General features: G+C 45.7%; 1 protein-coding gene across 16 annotated transcripts in view; it reads right to left on the minus strand.

The window, feature by feature from the left end:
• The window catches only part of Pard3 (par-3 family cell polarity regulator), a 501294-nt gene that overhangs the window by 154660 nt on the left and 333183 nt on the right, over positions 1–13451 (minus strand). For 13 of the 16 annotated variants that reach the window (XM_041649748.1, XM_041649755.1, XM_041649756.1 and 10 more), the window contains one exon: positions 7330–7561. In XM_041649748.1, coding sequence (XP_041505682.1) covers positions 7330–7561 — 232 coding nt within the window. Of the gene's footprint in view, positions 1–903; positions 1220–7329; positions 7562–13451 lie in introns of those variants that run through there. The other 3 variants (XM_041649752.1, XM_041649750.1, XM_041649751.1) reach the window with 1 other exon arrangement.

Consider the following 13451-nt stretch of genomic DNA (forward strand, 5'->3'; position numbering starts at 1 on the left):
TGGGGGCTATACACATCCATGGAAGCAGAGCAGCTTCAAGGCCTCACCCACCCAAACTGACTCCAGGCCAGCCTTTCCTGAAGGGCTTCCGTCTTCATGTTCACGTCTGATGGGGACATAGAGTTCTCACATCCTCAGGAGACAGACGCTAGAGTCTGTATCTGAGAGTTGTAGGGTGAACGGAGACTCAAAGCTTCTTACAAGGCAGCCAAGCTCACCCTAAACAAGAGACAGCTGGGTTCCAGCACAGGGGCAGAGGGTGAGGCCAGGTGGCTCTTCCTAGAAGCAATCCTTACTCAATATGCCCTTCACAATCCCATGTGTGGACAAGTGGGTCTCCTTCAAAGTACTGAGGGAAGCTGCCAATATTGCCACCCTAAAAACCCTTTCATCAACTGCTTTGTTTCTCTGGAGCCTCTAACAAACTAAGGGGCTGACCCATGACAAGAGGTCCCTTCAGTCCCAATCATTTGGTTACTGATCTTCGCACTTTTCTTTCAGCCCCAGTGGGGAGGTGATTGCCATTCACACCCCCTAATCCAGTTCTGCTCCCCAACACAGTCCAGGGTCCCCCTTGTTGCCACGCTATGTGGCAGACCAGTCATCTCTGAGCCAATGATCTACCATCCAACTGGTACCCACTCCTGATGTCTAAAGACACAGGACTATCTGCATCCACTGAAAAAAGTGGATAATTTAAAAACAAAACAAAATAACCTGAGAGGTGGAAAAAATCTCACATCCCTGTCTTCTGAAACAGCAACTTAAACCCCCAACCATGAAATCATCATCAAAGTTCCAAATTAACTATAATAGAAATCACTAAATCATCCAAACTGATGGCATAAACAAAACTCGTCAACAGCCACTAAGAATTCATTGAAAGTAAATTTATTATTTGGATTTTTTAAAAAAAAACTTCTTTGAGACACGTTTCCTGTATCCCAGGCTGGCCTCGAACTCACTATGAAGTGGAGGACGACCTTGAACTTCTGATCCTCCTGCCTCCTCGTCCCAGGTGCTGGGAGGACAGGCGCGTACCACCACACCCAGGTTTTAGGGTGCTGGGGGTTGAGGCCAGGGCTTTGTGCAATCAGGGCAGGCCCTCTAGACTGAGCCACAGCCCGGCCACCAAGCTTTTAAATAACAATTTGTGCTGCTCAAGACAGTCTGAATCTGGCATGCTGTTCATCTCTTCTCCGGCTTCAGTTTGGCCAGGCTGGGTGAGAAACACGTACAGACAAGGTTAGTAAGCACAGTTAGGGAGCCGCCGCATGCACTTGCCATTCCCTGAGAAGCCCGATGTGGCCATCAACGCCACACCAATGAGGTCTGAGGTTTGCTCTTGGGATCCTAAGTGATGAGTCCTAGGAGCTAGCTCTAGCAGGGGATCTGATGTTACCCAAACATCTCAAACCTGGTTCCCTATGCTCTCTTCCAGATTCAAGTCAAGCAATGTGACACGTTATGTGTGGTTGTTGTAACTAGAACGAGAGGATTCAGGTTTAGTAAAATTGTGGCATTAGTGAGATGGCTGAGTGAGCAAAAGTGCTGGCTGCTGCCAATCCCAATGACCTAAATTACATCCCTAGGACGCACATGGAGAAAACTGACTCACAGGTTGTCCTCCGACCTCCACATATGTGCACTGTACGCATGAGTACACACATGTGCACAGACGAGAGAAATAAATGTCTAAAACTTTAAAGAAACACTGAAGCATTGTTCTTGCTTCCCACAAGGATAGGTGGAAACAGAAAGCAGAGGAGGTTCCAAAGGTTCACATCCAACCTGGGCCTCAAAGCAACACCCTGTCTTACAAAGCAAACAAGGGTCCAGGAACATGGGTCAGTGGACAACATGCTTTCCATGTAAGCTCAGCACCCATGTAAAAAGCTGGGCATAGCTACACAAGCCAGTAATCCCAGTGCCGAGGAAGGGAAGAAATGAGGATCTCAGGGCTTCACTTGCCAGTCAGTCTGGTTGAAACAGCAAGTTCCTGGTTTCAGTGAGAGACCCTGTCTCAATATGGATATTGAAGAAATAGTGTAGCAAAGCTATTGAGGAAGACACTCAAGGCTGATCTTTTGATTCTGTATGCACATACAAAGGGAACCCCCCTATTCTCTCCCCCCATCTCTCTCTGTCTCTCTGTCTCTGTCTCTGTCTCTGTCTCTCTCTCTCTCTCTCTCACACACACACCACATGCATATGACCACCAAAGCCTTCCTGCATGTCCATGCAAAACAAATAAACAAACAACACAAAAAGTAATAACACGAAGACATGTCTGGTCAGATTGTTCCCAAGAACCTTCCATTGGGGACAGCTACAGTTTTCCACAGGCAAATAATAACAAATCCAATTTTCCAGCAAAGCATACCAAACTGATAAAAAGGGCAACACATCCCTTAATTATTAATTTCTGCAAGACAGGATTTCAGTAGCTAGATGCTAATGTCTTTGTCAAGATGGAGACCAAGGTCAAAATAAGGTTCAAAATGCTGCTGCCACCCCTGCACTCACCGCCTCCCACTCACGGGACAGCACCGCCTCCCTCGCTCCTTCTACAGTGAAACCCCAGGAAGTAGCAGAATTCTCAGGAATGTTTTAAGGTGTGGAATCTGAGAGTCCAACATTCAGCTCCTCTAAACCTCAAATGTGCCCTGGTTTGGGCACTTCGTCCTCAGGACTGTTATACTCAGGCGCCCGGCTTACCTGCTCAGCCAGGCCTCTCACCTACAAAGCCATAAGCATCGAGGCAGGGGAGCTCCACTCATGTGTTCGAGAAGCTAGCACAAACACGAGGCATCCCATGCCTGCTACTGGAGTCTTCGTTTATTTAAACTAGAGATTTAAAACTAACTCAAGGCAGCTAGCTGTCACATCTCACAAACTCCACGACTGGCAAACTGAGGAGGGGTTCATATGACTCAACAGTTGTTCGTGGAGCTAATTGTCAACAATTAAAGAATACTTGTGATCCTTCGATATAAGAAACAGGAGACCATATGGCTGGGACATGGCAGTGGGTGATGGAGACCCACCATCCATTTTGCAAGTGGCTTCTTAAAACACAGCCCCTCTGATGTTGTTTTGCTCTAAGACAGGGTCTCTCGACAGAGCCCTGGCTGTCCTGAAACTCACTATATAGATTAAACTGGCCTCTAATTCACCTGCCTACCTCTGCCTCTCAAAGACTGGGATTAAAGGCATATGCTACTATGCTTGACTCACAGTCCCTAAATTTGACCTACATTATATTTAATCAAAACTGGGTCTGGAGAGATGGCTCAGTGCTTAAGAAGACTGGATGCACCTCTAGAGGGCCTGGGTTCAATTCCCTGCACCACATAGCAGCTTACAACTGTCTATAGTTGCAGAAGATCATTTGCATCATGCACGCATGTGGCGCACATATCTGTGCATGCAGGCAAAATACCCATACACTTGAAATAAATAAATAAATAAATCTTTAAAAAAATTGTTAGGCAACTCGGGGTAGGAAGAATACATGTATGCATGTATACATGTATATGAGTATGTGTGTCCTGTGTGTGTGGGGATGTATACATGTACATGAGTATGTGTGTCCTGTGTGTGTGTGTGTGTGTGTGTGTGTGTGTGTGTGTGAGAAGAGGAGGGAGACAGAGAAAATGAGAGTGTATGGGCAGATGAGAACTATGAGCCTCCTTACTGTAAAGGAACGCTTACATATGTCATTAATTAAACTGAGAACAAAAGAAGCTTCATCAAGTAAAAACCTGGACTTTTGAGCTGAGGAGACAGCTTAGCAGGTATAGTATTTGCTGTACAAGCATAAGGACCAGAGTTCAGATTCCCAGAACCCATGGAGAGTCAGGTACAGTTGTGTGTATCCCGGTGCACACATGGCAAGATGGGAGGCAGTGATGGAGAATCCCCAGCAGCATGGACTGTAGGGATAAGCCCAGCCCATTAGGGGGCGTGTTCGCCTCGGCTAATGTTTACTTATAAATCTAGAGAGCAGGAGCCCGCCACCCTCTCTGCTTCCCTGTTCTCCACAGGAACCGGTGGTTCTGTAAGTCTATTTCCCCATTAAAGCTGTATATATTATTACAATCTGTCTGAATTCGTTACAATTCGTTACAACGGACCCTCCAGATTGCCCTCTCGCCTCCATGGGAACTCCCACCTTAATGTCCCTGTCCTCTAAGCCTTTTCTTTTTGTTTTGGAAACCACAAGACAGCAGAAAGAACAGTACAGAGACCTGCAGCTGCACTGCGCTTGAGTCCTGCATGCGCTATCGTATTTGAGCGTCCGAACCTCTGTAAGCTTCAGAGAAAACATACACACAAGTTCTGACCTATTCTTTAGAAGTGCCATGTACTGCTAAGGGTGTTGTATCCCTGCCTCACTCAAAGAAAAAAGAGAAAGAAAGAAACTCATTTCAAGGTTTTACCACATTCAATATGGTGTTTACAGGGTGCAGGGCCTAGGGAATCCCACAGAACCAAAGGGCTGAGTAGTCTCCAGCAGGCACAGAAAGCATTGAAAATGCTTGAAAACTTGGAGTTGGATAGTTGGCTCAGTGGTTAACAGCACTTACTGCTCTTGTAGAGGACCTGGATCTCAATTCCCAGTACCCACATGGTGGCTCAGAACTTTCCATAACTACAGTTTTTGAGAATCCAGGAACCCTCTTCTGACCTCCATGGGTACCAGACAGTCACACAGTGCATATACATACACGCAGGCAAAACATAACACATAAAATGAATCTTTAAAAATAAGCAATAAAATGTTTGAAAACTCTAATGAGGCTCCACAATTCTAATAACAGAGAGAAGGCAAGCTAAGAGGACACATGTCTGCAGGTGTGCACATGTACACACATAGCACATACACACAAAGCCTTTGTTATGATTATGCAAGCATAATCAAGAAAGAGCTGAAGTAGTAGTGTAGACATAGAACTCATCCATGTTCCAGGCAGAAAAGATGCTGCGATCCTACCCAAAGACACATTTGTATCCTCCCATGTGAAGTGAGACCAACTCTACGGTGAGATCCTTGGCCTCCCTAGGGTAGCCTCCCAACGTGGTTGATTTAGAGGTGTGTGCTATGACTGTCCATAAGCCAGGCAGGACATTGCAGCAGCATGGAACACACAGCATGCAGACATGCCTACTGCAAGTCATCTCAGAAGCAGGGATTGTAGTATACATTAAAATAATTAACAAGTGATGAACTTTGAACATGCAGTACCTTTGATTTTCAAATGTAATTTGCTTTTTAATAGTGGTTGAGCTCTAGTGTCTTGCAGTTTCTGAAAGCTGGGCAATGGGGACTAACCCCATAAGCCGTCAACGACAGGTACCCATGAAAGTCCATGTGCCTGGGACCGACTGTCTTCCTAGCCATTCTTAAACACTGGGAGAATGTGAGCTCAGTTTCACACAACAAAACAAAAACCTTTAGTGCCAGCATGTCAGCCTCCCCTCACAGAAGCTGCTCCTCGGGCTCCCATCCCCTCCACAGACCCACGGTGGAGAGCCCTATCCCCGAAGCCACAAGCTGCAGACAAAGGACATTTATAATGAAAATAGTCCTTCAAGTCCTTCAGAATAACATCTTCTGTTATTTTCCATTAAGAACAGAGCCCTGGGCAGTTAAGAGCACTAGCTGCTCTTCAAGAGGTCATGAGTTCAATTCCCAGCAACCACATGGTGACTCAAGAGAGAGAGAGAGAGAGAGAGAGAGAGAGTGTGAGAGGATATGACCCTGGATCTACTGTGTGAATGTTGGTGATGAAGGAACATGAACAGGCTGTTGTTAGTTTTCAGTGAGACTTCAGGGGAGCGCTGCAGGCTGAAATGGGTCAGACACCTGGGGCAGGTCTCTTTTACCTCTTCCTGTTTCGCTGAGGAAGACGGCAGTGCAGATTCCCCAAGATGGTACTGATAGGTGGCAGCCTCATTACTGTGTATTGTGAGGGTGCCAGATCATGAGCTGCCTCTTGGCAAAAGTGGAACGAACCCCCTGCTCCCTGCAGCATCATGGGAGCTGGAATCTAGTAGCAGCTAGAACGATCTCACCCTATAAATATGTATGGGCATGCACTATGCAATATAATGAGGAAAGATCATCAGGGAGAAAACACAGTTAGGAAGAGCATCCTATTAACAAGAAAAACTTGCATGGAAAACTATGGCGATGCCAAGGTTCCGGGGGTGGAAGGCAAACACGCAGTTTGCTATACATTAAAGCGGAGGCCGCTGACAGGCCAGCCAGAATCAGTGTGAGTTCTCTGCTTTCATTCTTCCCCAGGCTTGACCCATCAGACACCCACAGAACACACCGCCATGAGGACCACAGACCGTATCTGTAGCCTTTGGGTTGAGGCCGATCTGAGGACCATAAATCGAGAAATTCTAGGAAAGCAAAGACTCATATTCGCGCTTTAGAATTAAAAACTAATTAAAGGGAAGGGAATCGCAATGCAGGACAAGATATGTTGAAAAGCCGGAAGCTGTGTGCATGGGACACCTTCAATTTGAAACACGGCATTGCTGTATGTAGCACTCACCGCCTCCACATTTAACATTAGATACCCGAGTCTCTGAATTCGCCTAAGATGAACATCGATGGGACTGTGGTGTATAGCAGCAAGCTGTAAGGCATGATATGCTAAGTAACCCTAGAGTATAATTTAGGGACAAAACCAACTGTCAAGAAACAGCCAGAGACTACATCTAATGAAATCTTTACAGACTGATGTAATAGGTATTAAATTAATCAACATAGCTTAATTGAAGCTCTATCTGTAACATTTTTTTTATTAGACTTGTTATTAATGAGGCTTTAAATGCTACAACTAACTTGAGCTCTGTGTTAAATTTAAATAATGAACCATTGTTCCCACACAAAAAGAACAAACAACACTTTAATAGGCTTTCTTTTCTCCAAGGGCCTTTTGCAGGCAGAGGGAGGAAGAAAGAGTCCCTGCTTCCTCGCCACCACTGTAGGTTGGCAAGATACCATGATGAAGGTGGCTAAAAGAGCTCAAAATAACCACAGTGCAACCGCTAAGGAAGGAAAATGCAGCAGCTAAGACCAGAAGGGAGATAAGAGTTCAGGCTCACCCAGAGAGGTGCTTCCCGTCAACCTCAGTCACCTACAGTCACGTGCCAGACTGTAAGGAAGTGTACCCTGAGTAGCAGGCTAGAGCAGCTGGGTCCCTGCCACCGCACATCACCTCCTGAGTAGGTATGTACTGGAACGCATCCCATTCTTGGGCAGCTGAAGACTCTGCCCAGGACTGCACCTGCTTGTCTTTGAATACTTACCTGAACATGTCTCCCAAGCCCTTCAGCATTCCCTTCTTGGCTTTCAACTTCTCCTTCTCCTTCTCCCGGTCCTTTTTCTTTTCCTTTCCTGTTTTGTCCTTTTTCCTATCGGTCTTGTCCCTCTTCTCTGGGTTCCCATTCATTTGCCTCTCCAGAGAGTAGGAAGGCTGATCGCTGGAGGTGGATACAGACTCCCTCCCCGACCTCGAGCTCTCTTCTGTGTCTTCTTCCACTTGAAAGAGGGAAAGAAGAGAAAGAATACAGTGAGCCACAGCAACAACATAAGGACACATCACTCTCCCAGTTTCTACAGCAGAAGGCACCTCCTATTGACTGGGACCACATGCAGAATCAGAAGGGACATGTGTTATGGTGATTTCAGTGCACTGACAAGTCCTTCAGAGAGATGGGACACTAGGGCAGGAGAGGACAGCTTCCTGGCGGGGCCTGCAAACATGGTGCTTTCACTGCTCCAGAGTCTGCCCAGCAGGGACTCACAGACCCAGCAGGATGGCATGCTCCACATTTGCAAAGTGAAGAGCAAATAAGCAAACTGTGATGTGGGAGTGTCATATATCAATCTGTTGATTTCATTGGTTAAGCAATAAAGAAACTGCTTGGCCCTCATAGGTTAAAACATAGGTGGGAGGAGTAAACAGAACAGAATGCTGGGAGAAAGAAGCTGAGTCAAGGAGTCGCCATGATTCTCCCACTCCAGACAGATGCAGGTTAAGATCATTCCTGGTAAGCCAGCTCGTGGGCTACAGCAGATTATTAGAAATGGGCTAGTCCAGGTGCGAGAGTTAGCCGAGAAAAGGCTAGATAGAAATGGGCCAAGCGGTGTTTAAAAGAATACAGTTTCCGTGTAATTATTTCGGGTAAAGCTAGCTGGGTGGCGGGATGCAGCCTGACCCGCCGCCACTCTTAGCCATGCGGGTGCCGGGGACGCAGCCGCGCTGCTCCTATTTCAACAAAACTGCTCCCCCTCTGTGCTTTTCCCTCTTGGTTAAAGATCTTGCAGACACCCCTGGACCCATCTTAAACCTGCTCACTGGCGACAACCATGTCAGCATGAACTTCCAGCACCAAGCTTCCTGATACACTTATCTATGGTTTCTGAGTACAGAAGAGTAGACTTTGTGGTTTCTGGAGATAACGGGTTTTCAGGCTCTCCTCATGTGGTTACTGTGGAAGGCTAGCACCACGTGTAAGTGCTACAGTGAGTGAGTGTGACATTATATAGTGGACACAATCACTGCACACATCTGTGTGTGTGTGTCCAGGTTCACGTGAGTAGACAAGAGAGCATGGGTGAGGATATATGTGCCCATGTTAAGAGATCAAAGGTCAGCCTCAGCTCTTGTTCCTCATGCGCTGACTATCTTGTATGCTGAGACAGTGTCTGTCACTGGGCTGGAGTTTGCTAAACAGGCTAGATGGATACCCAGCAAGTCCCGGGGAATCCTCCTGCCTATCTCCCCGGCTGAGGTCGCACAGGCACAGCACACCTTTTTATGCTGGTGTTAGGGACAGAACCATTGCACTTCAACCCTTTTGGGAATGGGTGTGGTCCCAAATTTGTGATAATTGACCAAATGACTAGCAAATAATTTTCAGGAATTTCAAAACCTACATATATTGGAATACTGTAACAGGCTGAATGGAAGCCAGTGGCTATTTCTGTGAGTCCTGCTTGGGAACAAACCGTGAGTAAAACTTCCATCCCATGCACAATCTTTTATCATCACACTTCTCAAATGCAATCCCTACACGCCTGTCTCCCATCCTCTTCACTCCTGAAATGAAGATGCAGGCAATAGCTACAAAGCGAGGCCAATAGAAATGAAAGATACTGGCCCTGAACACTGACTTCCCAAGCACGCCTGGATCCAACATCAGAACACAGTTCCTCTGCCAGCAGAAAAAAATGCCTCTTCTCCTCCAACAAAGCCTCATAAAATGAGCCATAATCAAGCTATGGCATAGATACCCAGTGTACTTGAGTTACCTCTGTCTGGTTTCAGGTATATTTTTGTGCTATCACCATTTGAACTATGTACATCATATGACAGATTTTACGACCCTCTGTAATGTCTAAAACAAAAGAAGAACTCAATAAATGTAAATGATTTAGCCTTCCACAGCAACCATTATCATAAATCATGAATGGAGTATAGTAGGAATACGGTCGGTTTTCTGCCTAATAGTTTTGGCAGGACTTCAGGGGGCATATGTCTTCTCTTGGCTCCATCACAGAATAAACATGGTGCCTTTACAACTCACTATATGCTGAGGGAATGTTTGTGCCAATTCTTTCCATACTCGGAATAATTTTCTCATGTATGTAATACAACTTATTTCCTAAATTGGATGAAACAGAGAAAGTATTAAATGATTTATTAACTCCGCTCTCGTAATCTCATTTTATGAAATGAAAACTCCTACCTCACTTTGCTGCCCCAAGCGAACACACCGTTGATCCTCGCACATCTGAGGACTCTTGTTCTAAACATTCAGATTTAGGTAATATCTCATTACAGAAAAGCTGCTGGGGGCATGACGATCTCACCAATGTCTTTGAATGCCAACTAATTAAAAATATTTAGCAATATGGAATTTCATATGTACAAACATAAGATGTTCTTTTATGGAGTCACATTATATACACTTAAACTCAGAACAAAAAGAGTTTCCCACTATACCCGGTTCCTATGTGGAAACGCTTGAAGGAAAAAAAAAAGCTCAGATGAAACTGGTTATGTGTGTTTAACCTGTGAAAAACATATATGTGATTAAGGACACAGATGTATTAGATGGTAAGATTAAAACCTATGTCTGCATATTTAGGACTAGCTTTATATAAAGTAAGGGCTATGAGATATTTTATTCCCTTAAGCTAAGAAAATGCAATAAAGAAATACTCATGTGAACAGTAACTCTACTGAGAAAACGCCAGCGATGCACCAGCACAAGCAACTTGCTCCGTTCTGCTCCTATAATGTCTCGGTATAAGATCAATCATGAATTTATATTCAGGTAATGCACTATTTTAAATGCAGCATAAATGCTTTTGTTTCCCACTTTGATACTGCCCATCTCCACAGACCTTTACAGACAGCCGGTACAAGGGAAGACACTACCTCCTGAACAGGCAGAAACCCCTGTTGCACTCCTCATAGTCCTGTGTCTGATTGTGCCCTGGCACCGAACTCTCAGCCCCTTCCTCGGTGATTACTGTGAAGACGACACTTGCTCACTCCTTTTTTAAAAAGGTAAACCGTGGAGCTGTTCATCCCCTCTGATGTGCCAGTCATTCTGGAATTAAGACGCACCTAATCACTCTGTTTTCAGCAGATGCAAATGCGGCACAATTAAAATTCTAGGCCATGTGACAAACTGAGCTCCTCAATTCGGAAAGGCAGCGTGTTAGGACTGGGTCACTGCAAAGTCTAGAAAAGTCTAAGCACTTGAGCATTAATGGTTATGGAGAAGAGGCCTCAGGCTTGAGAGGGAGCTCCGGGTTCTCTGGCTTCGGCAGTGAACACAGGCTGACTCCCAGCACACGGCTGACAACCACCGTTTCCTCTCAGCCAAACCAATGCTGCTGCTGTCACAAGCGCTGCTGGTTGCTTACTCAAAATCCATTTCTCCCTTTCTGCTTCCACAAATTCGGACTGTGCCCAGAATGTGACCAAGCACCAAGGGGTGGATTCATTAAACTTAAAGCAGCCTAAGGAAGCTATGTTCCCGCAGACACGGGAGTACCAAGGTCATCACACTGGGCATGGCCCTGTCACACTGAATCCTTTGCTTCTGCTGGGTACGGAAGGGAAACTGTGAAAGTACCCTGTGGACCGAGGGGCAGACAGGGAGGAAAGACACTGGCTGTACAAAACACTGCATCTCTTTATCATTTAAGTTGTGGAGTCAACTTTATTATTAAATATAGCTAAAAGCAAGTGGACACGGCATAAGGCAGACATTAAAATAGCTGTAAAATAGCTACAGTTATGTATGAAAAACGTAAGGCTAGTTAAGGCAGTTCTGGAAATATTTCTAGGTTTAGACAAATTGTTGAAAATTCATAAACAGAGAGATCCCAAACTAAAACTAAAACGCTTTTTGTTGTTGGTTTTCAAGACAAGGATTCTCTGTGTAGCCCTGGCCACTCCGCAACTCCTTTTGTAGACCAGGCTGGCCTTGAACTCAGAGATCCACCTGCGTCTGGTTCCCAAGTACTGGGATTAAAGATACACACTACCACATCCGTCTTATAATTTTATATCCACTCATCAGACACACTCCTCCGAGGGCCAGGACTAAAGAGCACTGGCAAATAAAATCTGTTGCATTAGGGAGCCATTTCCTATTGTCATGTATGAAGATCTACGCAGAGTATAGGAAAGCTTTACAGTAAGGACATGGGTTCTTAAGCGACTTAAATTCACACGGGAAAACAGAGGGAAAGTATCACGCTCTTCCTGGAGGACTCCCTAGCATCACAAGTTAAACTTGCCTTAAATAAGTTAAAAACAAGGTAGTCGGAATGCAGAGTTGGGACTGAGGAATGTGGTTGCTGTGTAGGCATGAAGATACGAGTTCAAGCCCCAGAAGAGTCTGATTATAAAGAAGCTGTTTGCAGTGACGCACACTGGTAATCTCTGCCCTGCAGACAGGGAGACAAGATGTCCTTAGTGCTCACTGACAGCCACCTTTGGGAAGCTGTAGGTTATGTGAGAGCCCCTGCCTCAGTGGAAAGGGACTGAAGAAAACACCTGATGCTACCCTCCGTCCCAGACACTCAGATGCACACATGTGAATGCATTCACACACACACACACACACACACACACACACACACACACATGCACACGCACACTCAAGGAAGGAAAAACTCTGCTAAACTTGGCAAATCAACTGTCCGCCCACTTTCTATGGAAGAGTGGGAGATAAATAATGCTGCAAGAGAAATCATCAAGGACTGGACTCCAAGGCCCCGCAAAGCCTCTGCAGGAACTGAACACGCTGAGAACATAAATATTACCATTGGTTCTTATTTTAGCTGACTACTTTGACTTCAGGAACGGGAGAAAAGATATAGGAAATGAACAGCTAGAGATGCAGATGGTGTCAAGTAACAATCTGCCGTTCTGGACTCTTGACTTTTAACATCAGAATGATGAGCTCTTGGCAAAGAAAATAGCTGGCTTCTTCTGAGCGCAGTGGGGGTGGGGGGGTGGAGCACACATGTTCAAGGCGGAAAGGAACTCTGAAGCCTGGAGAAGTAGTTCTTCTGAGGTGTGTGATGGGAAAAGTCACTGACAGAGGCTGAGCGTTGGGGCCACATGCCTGTGACCCCAGTACTTGAGGTCACTTCGGGCTATATGGGTTCCTTTCTCAAACAAGCAAGCAAACAAACAACAACTAACAAAATAAAGAGCCAATATTATGGCTGGGAAGGGGCAAGACATCAACGAAACAGGTAACAAAGGAGAAGAGTTGGAATGAATGACCACAGACACTCTATACTTAAAGCAGCTCATTTCGTTAAAATGAAAAAGCTTAAGGTATATATTGGTAGAGAGTGAGGAAGGAGCTCATGACTTATTCCTTATTATTCGCTAATTTCTAAGCCTTTCTCGTCCATCTTCCACGATGTTCCAAAGACGATAACAGACTGTTGATTACACAGCTGGTCATCCCGCCTCCAATGTACCCTGCTGAACAGGCACCACAAGGCCCACACACTCAACATGCTCAGTGCTTGCGGATTCGTTCTTGGTGTCCAGGGGATCTTCACAGTAAAGTGACGTTGGTCATGCATCCTCTCCACCGACAGAAACAACGTGTCACGACAATAAAGGTTTGCCTGTCACCGATTCTCACCACGTGGAATCTGTGAAGGCTCCACGGTGGGAGTTGTCATCTGAAATCTCACTTGAGGCAGTGGATACAGATCTGGAAGTGGATTGGTGCAGTGTTTGCCTTGGTGCCCCATGAACTGGACACAGTGGCACACGGCCGTGATCTCAGCCTTTGGAAGACAGAGGATCAGAGAGCTAAGGCCATCCTTGGCTATAATGCAGCTCAAGGTCAGCTTTGGACATGTGAGATTCTGTCTC

Source organism: Microtus oregoni, unplaced genomic scaffold (assembly GCF_018167655.1).
Source record: "Microtus oregoni isolate MIOR12 unplaced genomic scaffold, Mior012 000004F_ref0000308, whole genome shotgun sequence".
NCBI lineage: Eukaryota > Metazoa > Chordata > Mammalia > Rodentia > Cricetidae > Microtus > Microtus oregoni.